Source organism: Aureococcus anophagefferens (assembly GCF_000186865.1).
Source record: "Aureococcus anophagefferens unplaced genomic scaffold AURANscaffold_4, whole genome shotgun sequence".
In the NCBI taxonomy this organism is placed as follows: Eukaryota; class Pelagophyceae; order Pelagomonadales; family Pelagomonadaceae; genus Aureococcus; species Aureococcus anophagefferens.
The window spans coordinates 1,659,750-1,674,473 of record NW_008705564.1 but is presented as its reverse complement, the minus strand read 5'-3'; the positions used below and the strand labels follow the sequence as shown (position 1 = coordinate 1,674,473).

At 71.7% G+C, this 14,724-nt stretch overlaps 2 protein-coding genes across 2 annotated transcripts; one reads left to right on the top strand and one right to left on the bottom strand.

Moving 5' to 3' along the window:
• Positions 1-4,892: 4,892 nt before the first annotated feature.
• On the bottom strand, positions 4,893-5,225 carry AURANDRAFT_16804 (hypothetical protein; the record flags this gene model as incomplete). Its single annotated transcript, XM_009036081.1, has 1 exon — positions 4,893-5,225. A coding segment is annotated over one exon (333 nt), but the record flags the coding sequence as incomplete, so codon positions are not given.
• A 4,752-nt stretch (positions 5,226-9,977) lies between these two features.
• AURANDRAFT_21927 (hypothetical protein) lies at positions 9,978-10,547 on the top strand (the record flags this gene model as incomplete). The annotated part of the gene is made up of 1 exon (XM_009036341.1): positions 9,978-10,547. A coding segment is annotated over one exon (570 nt), but the record flags the coding sequence as incomplete, so codon positions are not given.
• Between the last annotated feature and the right edge of the window lie 4,177 nt (positions 10,548-14,724).

Genomic DNA, 14,724 nt, shown 5'->3' with positions numbered 1-14,724 from the left:
GTGCTGCTGCGCGCCGCGCTCGCCGAGGAGGACGTCGCGCGCGCCGCGTTTCTCGGGGAACCCCACTTCGACGCGCTCGCGGACCTCGTGGCGCGGGCGGACCCGGCCGTCGCCGCGCCGCTCGCGGGCGTGCTGCAGATCCTGTGCTTGTTCGGCGTCCTGCGGTGCGGGCGGGCACGGGACCGAACCATCCGTAGGTGCTGCCGCGACCGCTGGCGCTGCGGCGAGGGCACGACGCGCGTCAAGACCTGGGAGCCTTTTCACGTCGCGGCGCTCGCGGCGTGCGTCGGATCCGCGGAGGACGCGCGGTGCCTGGTGACGCCCGCGCGCGCGGGCCTCGCGGCGCACGTCTTCGTCTTCTCCCTGCTGGCGCTCCACCGCGTGCTGAGCTTCGGCGACACGACGATCCTGGAGCCGCTCGTCGCGTCGGGCGCCGTCGAGCTGCTGGGCCGCGTGGCCGCGGCGGCCGCGAAGCGGTGCTCGACGACGAGCCGCGACGGCCGCGTGCTCCTCGTCGTCTGCCGCGCGGCGTGCTCGTCGCTGAAGCGCCTCGCGCTGGGCCTCCGCGAGGGCGCCGCCAGGGCCGTCGGGAGCGGCGCGCTCCTCAGGGCGCTCCTCGCCGCGACGGCGCCGCGCGACGACGAGCGCGACGACGCGGCCCTCGCGCCGCACCGCGCGGAGCTCGTCGACGCCTTCTGGCAGCTCGCGGACGTCGACGACGACGGCGACGTCGACGCGAGCGCGGCCGTGCCCGTCGAGGACGCGCCGCGGCTCGCGGCGCGGCTGGAAGCGTTGGCGTCCTACGACCCGGCCGCGGCGGCGCGGGACGTCGTCGCCGCCCCGGAACCCCCCCCGAAGCGGCGGAGCTCGCTGCGGCTCGGCGGCGAGGGGCCGCGCGCGTTCGACGGCGCCGCGGCCCGGGAGCGGCTCGCGGCGTCGTGCTGCTGGCTGCTCCTCCGCCTCGCGGCGTCGAACGACAAGTTCGTGGGCGAGACGCCGCTCGTGAAGCGCTGCGTCGACGCGCTCGCGCGGCCGGCGATGCGGGGGAGCGCGCTCTTCGTGCTCCAGGAGCTCACGGCGCGCGACGACGCGAGCCGCCTGCCCGTGGCGAAGACGGGCGCGGCGCGGCTCGTGAGGATCGCCGCGGGCGACGACCCGGACGTCGCGCTCCGGGCGGCCTACGTGCTGATGAACTGCGCGGTGAGCCGCGCCGCGGTGCCGCTCGTGACGCGCGCGGGCCTCAAGGATCTGGTCCACCTGTCGAACGAGACGGACGGCGACCCGCTCGTGCGCACGGCGGCGTCGGCCGTGCTCGCGAACCTGTCGCGCCACGCGGGCGCGAAGCACCGCATGCACATCTACTCGTTGAACGAGCGCGAGCACCCGCCGGAGCTCCGGGCGGAAACACCGAACGACCCGCCGGCGCCCGTCGCGAAGAAGCCCGAGGACGCGGGCGGGCGCTACGCCGAGTGGTACGACGCGTCGTTCGCGGCGCCGCGGCGCGCGGCGAAGCCGCCGCGCGAGCGCGCGGGGCCGCGCGTGCCGCTCCACACCGCGCCGGCGCGCGCGCTCTGGAGCCGCCACGCGAAGACCGACGACGAGCCGCCCGTGACCTTCTCCGTGCGCGCCCACGATCCGAAGCTGCCGCTGGCGGCGCCGCGGCCCCTGCCCGGCGCCAAGGCCGGCGAGCGCCCGGCGGCGCGGCCCGGGTCCGCGCCCGCGGCCCGCCGGCCGGGCGCCGCGCCGGGCCGCCCGGGGTCCGCGCCCGCGCGGCGGCCGGGACCCCGGCCCGCGGATCCGCCCGCGACGCCCGCGCGCCGGCCGTCGTCGGCGCCGTCGAAGCGGCCCCAGTCCGCGCCGTCGAAGCGGTCGCCGGCGTCGCCGCGGCCCGGCTCCGCGTCGACGTGGCGCAGCGCGGGCCCGCCGGACCGGCCCGCGTCCGCGCGGCACCGCGCGCACCGCCGGCGCCATTTGGCGACCGCGGCGCGCGACTTCCGCGACGTCACGGCGCCGCGGCCGGGGTCCTTCCGCATCGGCCCCGCGGGCGCCCACGGCTCCGTGCCCGGCGCCGAGGGCGAGCACGCCTGGGCGCCGCACCTCGAGGCCTTCGGGCGGGTCGGCGACGGCAAGGCCATGGTGCTCGCGCCCGGCGGCCAGCGCAACGAGTTCACGTTCGTCGCCAAGCACCACAAGCCCCCGGGGGAGGCGCCCCCGCCGTCGAGCCACGCCCAGCTCTACGCCTTCAAGGCCGTCCGGGGCTCGAAAATCTCCGAGCTCTTCCCGACGTTCGCGTTCCCGCGGAGGACGAAGGCGCCCGCGGCCGAGGAGCCGTCGACGTCCACCGCGTCCAAGTCCCACTACCACCTCTACCGCCAGAGCCGCGTGCCCTGCGAGGTCGTCGGCCCGGGCCGCTGGCCGGGCGACGCGTGCGCGAGCCGGAGCCTGGACGCGGACGACGTCGACCTGACGGGCTTGCTGCCGGAGCTCGAGCCGCCCGGCGCGGCGCCGCTGCCGCCGCTGCGCATGCCGCCGGCGCCGCGGTCGCCGAAGATCGACCGCCACTACATGCCCCACCTGCGGGCGCTGGCGGATCTCGGCGAGGTCGTCGACTACGGCCGGCTCCAGTCGCCGCAGCTGCTCCTCCTCGCGCGGCGCGTCGACGAGGCGCCCGACGACGGCGGCGACCGCGACGGCGGCCACGACGAGACGACGCCGGAGCCGTCGGACTGGAACCTGCTGGGCTCCATCTTCGAGCCGCGCGTGCGCGAGTGCGACGCGAAGGACTTTTACAACGTGCCGCGCGTCTACGAGTCCGCGATCCGAAAGGACGGGTTGCGCCACGCGGAGACGGACCGCCTCCGCCACCTCTGCGTCGTCCTCGCCGGCGGCCACGGCGGCGCTCGGCCGCCGCCCTTCGAGCACGCCGTCCAGCGGGGGCTGCGGGACGCGTACCCGCTGCTCTGCGACGCCTTCGACTACTACGCCGCGCGCGGGCCCCACGGCGACATCTTCACGCTGGGCATGGAGTCCTGGACCCACTTCTGCCGGGACTGCGGCCTGAGCGACGGCGACGACGACGCCGAGGCCGAGGACGTCCACGTGCAGTGCTGCATCGAGGCGACGCCCGCGGTGACGAACGAGCGCCACGGCAAGCACAAGCTGACGCGGCACCAGTTCCTCGAGGCCTACGTGCGCATGGTCGACTTCAAGTTCGGCCTGGGGTCCATCGCCGAGGACCACATCCGCAACTGCCGCCTGCCGTCGCACAAGTACGTCGCCGAGGCCTTCGCGAAGGTCCTCGGCGACATGAAGGTGAAGCTGCCCCGGGGCGCCATCCTCGACGGCGACGCGTTCCGGCGGTCCACGCTCTACAAGGCGGACGTGGACGACGCGCTGAGCAGGCACAGGAAGCGGCTCTATGAGCTCTTCGAGGCCTACGCGGCGCGGCGCGGCGTCGCGGGCGGCCTCCACTTTGGGGTGGAGACCTGGGAGGAGTTCGTCGAGGACGCGGGCCTGCGGTGCGCCGAGGTGAGCCGCCTGGACGTCCACGAGGTCTTCCTGCGGTCGAGGATGCGCTCCGTCGACGACCTCGCGGAGAAGCACCGCGCGCTGACGTTCGTCGACTTCCTCGAGGCGCTCTGCCGCGTCTTCCTGCTCTTCCCCGTGCCGTCGGCGGCGGCGCTCGACGAGATGCGGAGCCGCCAGATCACGGAGTTCTTCGTGGGCATCGCGAAGCTCGTCGACGCGGGCGCGATGGGCGACCAGCGCGTCTTCGACCTGCTCGCGCCCGACCTCGACGCGCGCCTCGCGGAGAAGGTGCCGCGCATGGTGCCCTACGTCTTCCAGTGCCTCGCGGTGACGCACCGGGGCAGGCTCGCGACCCACGGGCGCATCGTCTCCTTCAGGAAGGACCTCACGCCGGCCCAGGAGAACCGGTGGTTCAACTCGCGCGCGCCCTACACGGCGGAGCGCGTCGGCCAGCTCGTCGAGGCGCTGGAGAAGCCCGCGCGCCACCGGCTCGACGCGTTGGTCACGGAGGTCGTCAAGCACCGCTACCGCGACGCCGCGGCGCAGATCCTGGAGAAGGTGGCGGCGATGCCGCGGAACGCGTACGGCCTCATCGCGGGCAAGACGCTCCGCGCGGCGCTCGGCGGGAGCGCGCACAAGGCCTTTCTACCCTTCGCGGCGCTCTGGTTCCCGGGCAAGGACTCGTTCACGTTGGAGGACATGACGCTGGCGACGTCCCTGTACGGCCGGTGGGCGCTGGCGTGCCGCGCGATCCAGCGCTTCGTGCGGCGCGTCGCCTACGGCCGCCTCATCGAGGAGGCGCGGCGGGAATCCCTGCGGAAGGTGCGGCACAAGACCGTCGCCGTGCGCCGGCGGCGGTCCTCCGTGAAGCAGCAGCAGGGGCGCGGCGGCGCGTCCACCGTCGAGCAGCCGGCGTCGCTCCACCACCGCCGGTCGTCGCAGGGCGCGGTCACGCAGCAGGACCTGGCGCTCCTCGTCGCCAAGCACAAGGTCGCGCGGTCCCACCACGTCGCCAAGGGCGCGCCCCTCGCCGGCGTGCGCCCGGGCCTCGGCACGCCCGCGCCCAGCGGCCGCGGCGTCGCGCAGGCGCCCGCGCCCGCGTTCGCGGACGACCCCGCGTCGCCGGCGGGGTCCGGCGACGAGGCGCCGCCGTCGCCCCTCCGGGCCGTCGTCCGCGCGCCGCCGCCGCGGCCCCGGCCGCCGCCGGGCCACCCGAGCTAAGCCTCCAGGAGCGTGGTTTATAATTAGGGTTGGACGATGGGCGTCGGTGGTCGCGCGATGGCCGTCTCGAGGTGCGCGTCGACGGCGGCGTCGATCTTCTTCTTGAAGGACGGCGCGTCGATCTTGTGCGCGACGTCCGGCGGGATCGCGTGGAACGGGTTCCGCAGGTACTCCGCGTAGGCACCGTGGCACTTGGCGAAGAAGGCGCGCCACTCCTCCTCCACGGGCCGCTTGCGGTCGTCGATGACGGCGATGAACTTGACGTTCGTGTTCGTCGTGTAGCCGTAGATCTGGAACTCGTCGACGGGGCAGAGGAAGCCGAGGTACATGTCCTGCTGCCGCTTCTTCATGGAGACGCACTCGTCGACGATGTCCAGCGAGCAGAAGACGAGGCTCTGGAAGTAGAGGCCCTTGTCGCCGTACTCGTCGTAGGTGGCGAAGTAGAGGGGCTCGTTCTGCTTGCCGATGACGCAGAAGGCGGCGCAGGTGCGCTCGCTGATGGTCACCGGGGCGCCGAACATGACCTGCTCGGAGCTCGCGGCGCGCGGCGGCGTCGGCGGCTCCGTCGGGGGCGGAGGCGTCGCGTCGACGTTGGCGGCCATGGCTGCGAGCACGACGGCGCGGGCGCCGGAGACGCTGCACTCTGGCTGCTCGAGCAGGCTAGGAGATGCTGAAGTCGATGAGGCATTGCCACAAGCCTCGAGCCCGCGAGACCAGCGTCTGGCACGATGAGCTCGAGCAAGGCGGAGCCCTGTCCCTGCTGCGAGGAGCGCCAGCTGCGGGCCGGCGCCTGGCAGTTCCTGCCCGCGGGCCTCGCGCCGCCCGGGGCCTGCGAGGCCTGCGTGCTGCCGCCGGCGCCGCCGCTGAGCGATGACCTGCCGCCCTTCGTCTGGCCGCGGACGACGGCCGCCATCGAGGCGCTCGCGGCGGACGTCGAGGCCGAATTCGAGGCGACGATGGCCGCCGTCGCGGCCGTCGACGCGCCGACGTTCGCGACGGTCATCGAGCCCCTCATGAACGCGCCGCACTTCAAGACCAACAAGGCCATATGCGAGGCCAAGTTCCTCCAGCACTGCTCGACGAACAGCATCCTGCGCGAGGCCGCCGACGGCGCGGGCGCGCGCTTCGCGAAGCTCAAGGCCCGGGGCCGCACGCTCAAGGACGTCTACGCCAAGGTCCGCGCGTTCAAGGCCACGGCGGAGTGCGCGGCCCTCGGCGCCTACGAGACGCACTTCGTCGACAGCATCCTGGGCCAGTTCGAGCGGAGCGGCCTCGGTTTGGACGCGGCGCAGCAGGCCGAGCTCGCGGCGTGCCGCGAGGCCGACGCCGCGGTCTGCGCGCGGTACAAGAAGAACCTCGCCGAGGACGACACGAAGCTCTTCTTCGCGCCCGAGGAGCTCGCGGGTTTGGACGAGGGCTGGCTCAAGGCGCGGACGCAGGCCGACGGCAACGTCTTGGTGACCCTCAAGTACCCGGACCTGATCCCCGTGCTCCAGTCGTGCGCCGTGGCCGCGACGCGGCGCCGCGTCTCGGCCGCGCGCGAGGTCGAGGCCTACGAGGACAACCTCGACCTCGTCGCCGAGGGCATCCAGCTCCGCAAACGCATCGCGGAATTGCTCGGCTACGCGAGCTGGGCCTCGCTCGCGACGGAGACGCGCATGTCCGGGTCGCCGGCGAACATCGACGCCTTCGTGGGCCCGCTCGCGGCGCGCGTCGCCGATGGGGCGCGGGCGGACCTCGACGCGCTCCGCGACCTGAAGCGGTCGGACACGGGGGACGCGACATGCGAGCTCGAGGCGAGCGACGTGTCCTTCTACTCCGCGCTGCGGCTCAAGAACGACTACGGCGTGGACCACGAGGCCGTGAAGCAGTACTTCCCCCTGGACCACGTCGTCGAGACGACGATGCGCATCTACCAGGAGCTGCTGGGTCTCGTGTTCACGGAGATCTTCGCGTTCGACACGTGGCACCCGTCCGTGCGCCTCTTCAAGGTGCGGGACGCGGCGACGTCCGAGAAGATGGGCTTCTTCTACCTGGACCTGTTCCCCCGCGACGGCAAGTACGGCCACGCGGCCATCTTCCACCTGCTGAAGCGCTGGAAGACCCAGGTGCCCGTCGACTGCATGCTCTGCAACCTCCCGGAGCCCGCGGACGGCAAGCCCGCGCTGCTGCGGCATTCGAACTGCGTGACTTTTTTTCACGAGTTCGGCCACATCATGCACGGCCTATGCGCCGTCGGCGACGGCCAGCGCGACGGCGCTCGCCAAGTTTCCGCGCGACTTCGTCGAGGCGCCGAGCCAGATGCTCGAGAACTGGTGCTGGACCAAGGAGGGGCTCACGCGGCTCTCGAAGCACGTCGACACGGGCGCGACGCTGCCCGACGACCTGCTGGAGAACATGCTCCGGGCGAAGAACGCGGGCGTCGGCGCGGCCATGGCGCGGCAGATCTACCTCGGCCGGCTCGACCTCGCGATCCACGGCGCCGACGTGCCGGCGGACGCCGCGGCGCTCCAGGCGCTCGTCGACCGGCTCCGGCCCGAGATCTCGCTCGTGGACAACCCGCCGGGCGCGAACATGCTCCGGAGCTTCGGCCACCTCATGAACCAGTACTCCGCGGCGTACTACGGCTACCTCTGGGCCGAGGTGCTCTCGGCTGACATGTTCGCGACGCGCTTCGAGGCCAATCCCTTCGACGCGGCGGCGGGCCGGCGCTACCGGGACCTCGTGCTCGCGCCCGGCGGCGTGGGCAAGATCGCGGACCACCTCGCGACGTTCCTCGGCCGCGCGCCGTCGCAGGCGGCGTTCCTCGAGAGCCGGGGCATCAACTAAGCGAGCGTTCCTCCTCGAGGGCCGGGGCATCGACGAAGCGAGCTCCCCGGGGGGTCGAGTGTACAAGGGGACTCGCGTTACGCCGGCGGCGCGCTCTATCGGACGAGCTCGACCTTCGTCGTCGCGTCGGTGATGGACACGGAGCAGTCCGCGTCGGCGTCGTAGTCCGCCCAGTCGCCGTCGCCCAGGTCGACGTCGTCGAAGATGGCGTCGCCCTCGGAGTGGACGACGAGGTCGCCGCGGCCGAGATGGAACTTTGTGACGTCCATGCCGCGCGCCTCGAAGGCGACGATGGGCACCCACTCGCCGCTGTCCTCGGCCGTGAGCGCGCGCGGCGCCTGCTTGAGGGCCTCCTTCTTCTTCTTGAAGCGGGACTTGAAGTCCTCGTCGCCGAGGATGGAGCAGCTCGCCTTCTCGGCCGAGTCCTGGAACTTCAGGACGAGGTTCGAGATGCCGCGCGACCCCTCGAGCTCGATCTCGTCGAGGGAGCAGATGGTCACGCGCTCGCGCACCTCGTCGGACATGCCGTTCTTCACGTCGATCTCGAAGGTCCGGTCCTTGCCCGTGAGCGGGCCCACGAAGCTCACGCCGTCGAGCTCCGCCTTGAGGTAGGCGACGAACACGGGCATCGTCGGGGCGCGGCGAACGGTCGTATGGAGCGCCGAAAGCTGGCGGCGAGGGAGGGCAAGCGACGGCGTCGGCAGGGCGCGAAAGCTCGAGGTCGGGCCGCCGAAGCAGCGCCTGAAAATCGACCTCAGCGAGCGTTCAACGAGGCCTGCAACAAGAACGGCAACGTTACCTCCTACCCGCCTGCGCCCCCTCGTCGACCTCAGTCCTCCTCCTCGACCTCGTCGCTGCCGTAGGACTCGTCGTCCTGGGCGTTGGGGTCGTAGTCCGGGTAGACGAAGTCCTCGAAGGGGAGCACGGACGCGCGCCGGTGGCTCGAGCCCGCGCCGTCGTGGATGAGGTTCTGGAGGCTGCCCAGCAGCTCCGTCAGCACCTCGACGACGTGCGCCTTGTTGTTCGTCGACAGCTTCTCGCCGGACGCGTCGAGCTTCGGCGAGTGCGGCGGCTCGTCGCCGGCCGCCGCGGCCTCCTCCTCCTCCTGCTTGATGATCTTCGCGAGCACCTCCTCGTACTGGGTCATGAGCTCGTGCTTCTCGTTGACGCCCAGGACCTGGCGGCAGAGGTTCAGCGCCATCTGGTACTTCTTCTGGCAGAGCTGCGCGATGATCTCGATGAGCAGGTCGGTCTCGCCCGGCACGCTCTCCGACGGGGGCTCGACGCTCTCCGCGGCCGCGGGCGCCGCGCACTCGGCGTCGGCCATGCTACACCCCGCCCGCGGAGCGCGCCGCCGCGGATCCGGAGGCTTGCGGCGAGAGCGCTGATGGTTTCAGCGCGGAGCCAAAGAGAGAATCGGCAGCCCCGACCGATCCCGGTGCAAGAGTGAAGGTGAAGCCCAAGAAGCAGTGGATCGTCTGCGCGATGAGCTTGCTGCTTAGAGGCATGCGCCACGCCCGGCGCGCGGCCCTCGCGCCGCCGCGGCCCGCCGCCCGCTTCGCGCCGGCGCCCGGCGCGCGCTGGCTCAGCGACGCGGCGCCGGCGGCGACGTACGTGGACCACGACGACCCCCTGGGCCCCGCCGAGGAGGCCCTGGAGCGGGGCGTCGCCGGCGGCAAGTTCGCCGTCGTGCGCCTCGGCGGCACGCAGTACAAGGTCGCGCGCGACGACGTCATCGTCGCCGAGCACCTCGAGCACGCCGTCGTCGGCGAGGACCTCGTCCTCGACGAGGTGCTCCTGGTCGGCACCGAGGCGACGACGGTCGTCGGCCGGCCGCTCGTGCCCGACGCGCGCGTCGTCTGCGCCGTCGAGGAGCAGACCAAGGACGCCAAGGTCGTCGTCTTCAAGAAGCGGCGGCGCAAGGCGAGCCGCCGCCGCACGGGCCACCGCCGCCTCGTCACGCTCCTCCGCGTCCTCGACATCGAGGGCGACGTCGCCGGCCCCGCGGAGGCGTAACGTCGCGTTTTAGTATCCGCAGTCGCGGGCATATCGAGCGGCGGCGCTCCGCGCCGGTGCGGGGAAGCGACGTCCGCCGACGGGCGGGGACGCGGGGGGACTCGCGCCGCCGGACATCGAAACCGGCGAGTCCGCGCGGCGTCGATCGGGAGTCGAAGGCGGCGCGCGTCGCCTCGGCCAGATGTGCGAATCGGGGCGGGCGCTCGGGGGGGCGCTTGAGCCCGGGCTTGAGCCCTGGCAGTTTTGATTGACGTTTGGTGGGCAGAGCATCGTATCCAACGATATCCACCGGAACCGCGAGGGCCGCTTGGGCAGCGCCGCTCCACTGGCTCTCAGCAAGCACAGGCGTTGATCTCGCCGGCTCTTGCCCCCCCGCGCCGACCATGGCCTCCCGCGTCCTCCTCGCCCTCGCCCTCGCGGCCCCGGCCGCGGCCGAGTGCCCCAACGCCTGCAGCGGCCACGGCACCTGCGGCGCCTTCGACGAGTGCCACTGCTACCCGAACTGGCAGGAGGCCGACTGCAGCGGGCGCACGTGCCCCTTCGCCCTGGCCCACGTCGACTCGCCCAAGGGCGACCTCGACGGCTCCGCCGACGCCCTCTCCGGCACGTCGTCCGTCGTCATCACCGAGTCCACGGTCTACCCGTACGGCACGACGGAGCAGTACCCGCTCATGGTCGACACGTTCGGCCGCGAGCTCAAGAACACGGCCCACGCCTACGCGGAGTGCGGCAACAAGGGCATCTGCGACCGCAAGAGCGGCGAGTGCGAGTGCTTCCCCGGCTACGAGGGCGCGGGCTGCCAGCGCGCGTCGTGCCCCGACCCGTCGTGCAGCGGCCACGGCACGTGCATGTCCGCCAAGGACCTCGCGACGGCCGACTTCGACAACGTCTACCGCCTCTGGGACAAGGACGTGTCCATGGGCTGCAAGTGCGAGCCGGGCTACAGCGGCCCGTCCTGCGCGGACAAGATGTGCAAGTACGGCGTCGACCCGCTCTACGACGACGACGAGATGATGTCGATCCGCGTGCCCACCGCGCGCATCGTCATGACCTTCGACAACTCGAGCGCGACGACGGAGCCCGAGGACGCCGCGACGCTGGACTACAACCCCGACCGCGCGTCCACCGCGAAGATCGAGGGCACGTACGCGATCAAGTTCTACGACGTCTTCGGCGAGGACTACGAGACGGCGCCCATCCTCGTCTCCGCGGGCTGCGACGACATCGTCGCGTCCCTCGAGTCGTTGCCCAACACCGTCGTCCCGGCCAACTCCGTGCGCTGCACGGACCTCGGCGACTACCCGGACACGGCGAGCCCCGACGCGGCCAGCTACGTGACCTACGACCTGCTCTTCGAGGAGAACCCCGGCGACCTCAAGCCCGTCGAGGTCAACGCCTACCTCGACGGCGGCCGCCCGACGGTCTACGTCGTCGACGGCAAGGCCAACGAGACGGCCATGGACTTCGACGTCGACATCGCCGTCTACCCCAACTACCACGGCATCTCCGGCGAGTTCGTCGACTACTTCTCCGAGTACTGCCACGGCGTCACGGCGACGATCTCCGAGTTCACGGGCGGCGCCACCTTCCCGACGAAATCCGACAAGGCCTACTTCGGGGAGCTCACGGACATGACCGTCGCGGAGAAGAAGCTCCTCAAGAAGTGCCTCGGCGACGCCGACGGCGACGCCGACAACAACAAGGAGGTCTACGACTGGGACTACGGCTCCTGGAACACGACGTACCACCCCCACATCGTCAAGGTCGCGCCCCACCCCACGAGTGGCATCGCGCCCAAGGAGGACGTCTACGACGCGGGCAAGTTCATGCTCATGTACTTCGAGGACGCGGACGACACGGCGACGGGCGGCGCGCCCGGCGGCACCTTCTTCACGTCGGGCTACAAGAGCGCCGACGACGTCGCGGACCGCGACTACATCATCTTCACGACCGACGGCGTCGCGACGATCATCGCCAACGGCACCGACGGCCACTTCGGCACGGGCACGGGCGGGTCCACGGACTACGACCACAACCCCGTGACGGCCTACTTCGAGAAGGGCACGTCCGTCGTCTACACGTCCCAGGACGTGTCCTGCTACAGCGGCACCATGCACGGCGTCCAGTCCTACCCCTGGGCCGGCGGCGCGTCGAACGAGAACGCGGCGTACTCGCAGACGTCCGCGAAGTACGACACGCTCAACACGTGCCTCGAGAAGGGCGACTTCGTCTTCCTCTTCTCCAACAAGATCACGACCATGGGCCAGGGCGACGCCCAGGGCCTCGCCGACTCCAAGATGTCCGTGGGCAACATGTACGAGATCGTCAAGATCGGCGTCAACCCGACGTCGTCGTCGACCTACGCCGTCGAGGACCGCTTCTACTTCGTCGTCGACAAGGTCATCAACTACGACGGCTCCGAGGTCGCCGCGCGCGCCCTCGTCGCGACCGCCGCGGCGGGCACGGCCGCCGTGTCGTCCGTCATCGACGCCGACTACACGGACGACGACCTCCGCGAGACGCCCTCCGAGCAGATGATCGGCCTCCAGTCCATCGTCAAGTTCGCGCCCGCGTCCACGGGCACCTACGAGTACGTCCAGCAGTGCTCCGGCCGCGGCCTCTGCGCGTCCGAGTCGGGCCTCTGCGAGTGCTTCACGGGCTACACGAACGACAACTGCGACCAGCAGTCCGCGCTCGCCGGATAGGCGGGCCGCCGGCCCCCGAGGGCGCCCCCCGCTTCCCCGAAGCGGCCGCGGGCGCCACACTAAGCTCACGTCTGGTGACTAGCGCGCGCCAACGGCATCCCAACGGGCCGCTCGCGGTCCTCGACCGCGCCGCGGGACCGGTATTATTATTATTATGGGTGCTTTAACGTGGGACTTTGACGGCGGCCCGTGGGCGGCCGTCGGCGCACGCGGTAGGCGACGCCCCACTCGCTGTAGAGCCCCCCAAAAAAGCAAGGGGTATAATTTTCCCGCCCTTCGGGGCTTCGCCAATTGTGGCGCCGGGGAGGCTGATCCTCCCCCCGTGGGCCTTCGGCCCCTGCTGGGGGGCAGCCCCCCCACCGACTTCAACTTCTTCCGTCCGAGACCTATCGGCCGCGTGTGCTCTTGTGCATGCGGCTTCTCCGACGCTAAATCCCAAATAATAATAATAATATATGCGTCCCCGACGCCCGGCGCGGCGCACGACCGCCCCTCGGCGTCGCAGGTATCTCGACAACAACAAGATCGAGGGCCCGCTCCCGACCGAGATCGGCCAGCTCACGGGGCTGACGCAACTGCGAGTTCCCCCCGCGTCCCCGACGCCCGTCGCGGCGCGCGACCGACCCTCGGCGTCGCAGGTTACTGGAAAATAACAAGATCACCGGCCCGATCCCGACCGAGATCGGCCAGCTCACGACGCTGTGGTACCTGCGAGTTCCCCCCGCGTCCCCGACGCCCGGCGCGCCGCGCGACCGCCCCTCGACGTCGCAGGTTCCTCTACGAGAACGAGATCAACGGCACGGTCCCGCTCGCCCTCTGCGGCGTGGACTATTGCTACGCCGTCTGGTCCGGCAATCCCGACCTCGTCGCGCCGTGCGGCACGACGGGCTGCTGCGATCTCGGGAACGGCGCGGCGTGCCCGACGGTTGCGCCGTCGGCCACGCCCTCCGACGCGCCCACGGCCACGCCCTCCGACGCGCCCACGGCCACGCCCTCCGACGCGCCCACGGCCACGCCCTCCGACGCGCCGTCGGCCACGCCCTCCGACGCGCCCACGGCCACGCCCTCCGACGCTCCCTCGGCCACGCCCTCCGACGCTCCGACGGCCACGCCCTCCGACGCGCCCACGGCCAAGCCGTCCGACGTGCCGTCGGCCAAGCCCTCCGACGCGCCGACGGCCAAGCCGTCCGACGCGCCCACGGCCAAGCCCTCCGACGCGCCGACGGCCAAGCCGTCCGACGCGCCCACGGCCAAGCCGTCCGACGCGCCCACGGCCAAGCCCTCCGACGCGCCCACGGCCAAGCCGTCCGACGCGCCCACGGCCAAGCCCTCCGACGCGCCCACCGCCAAGCCCTCCGCGAGTCCCACGACCGCCCCGACGAATCTCTCGCTAGACGCAGGCGAATTCGGAGAAGGCGACGGTTCCTTCACGGAGGTCGCGGAGCGAGGCTGCTCCAAGCACACGAAGAAGAAGCGGTGCAACCGCAAGCGCAAGTGCGTGTGGATCGGCGGCTCGCACGAGTGCCTCGCGGACTGCGAGGTCCTCACCAAGGAATCGCGGTGCCGCAAAAAGCGGAATTGCGTCTACAAGAAGGGCGCGTGCCGGTTCAAGAAGGCCTGCGCCTACAAGATCTCGCACGGCAAGTGCAAGAAGGCCTCGAAGTGCCGCGTGAAGAAATTCGCGGGCGCCGAGAAGTTCGACGCGCACGGCCAGAAGATGTGGCTCTGCGAGCACCGCGAGAACTAGGCGGCGCGCCCCTCGTACCTCGCCAAAAAGAGAAGCGCCGACAAGGCGCGCTTCTCCCCGCGGCCCGCCGCGGCGCGAAAGCCACGCGCCGCCGCCGCCGCGCTGTCCGGAGCCCCCCCGAAGCCCCCCACCCGGTGCCCCGAGGGACCCAAACGGAGCTAAGAGCGCGAGTAGCCCGGGGACAACTTGAACACGCCTCCTCGCCAGCGCTCGTCGACGTGCTCTCGCGGCGCACGGACGCGTGGACCTACCGCGGGCGGCGAGCGACCTGGGTCGCCGAGCTGGCGGCGTCGTTTTAATGCAGGAGGTTTGGTGGTGGATTTGGCTCCTCGCGTAGTCGGAGCCACTGCGGCAAAGAATCGGCGACCGGCGAACCGTCGTGATTGCAAAGCTGTCGCGCGCCGCCATGACTCGCTTCGCGGACATGCGTAGCCCTCGGTTCCGGCAGGTCGCAGACCGCGCCGCGGTCCGCCGCTACGCAGTCCGCCCCCAGATCCTCGACACGGCGGACGGCGACGAGAGCTCCGACGAGGAGGCGACAGTGGCCACCATCGAAGAGCTCGAGTCCACGGGGCTCGAGTCGCGCCCCAGCTCGCCTCTCGGCGCCGTTCGCCTCACCGGTAAGGCGGCGGCGATGGCGCGCATGTTGCAGCAGAAGGCCGAGCGGCAGGCCGCTGA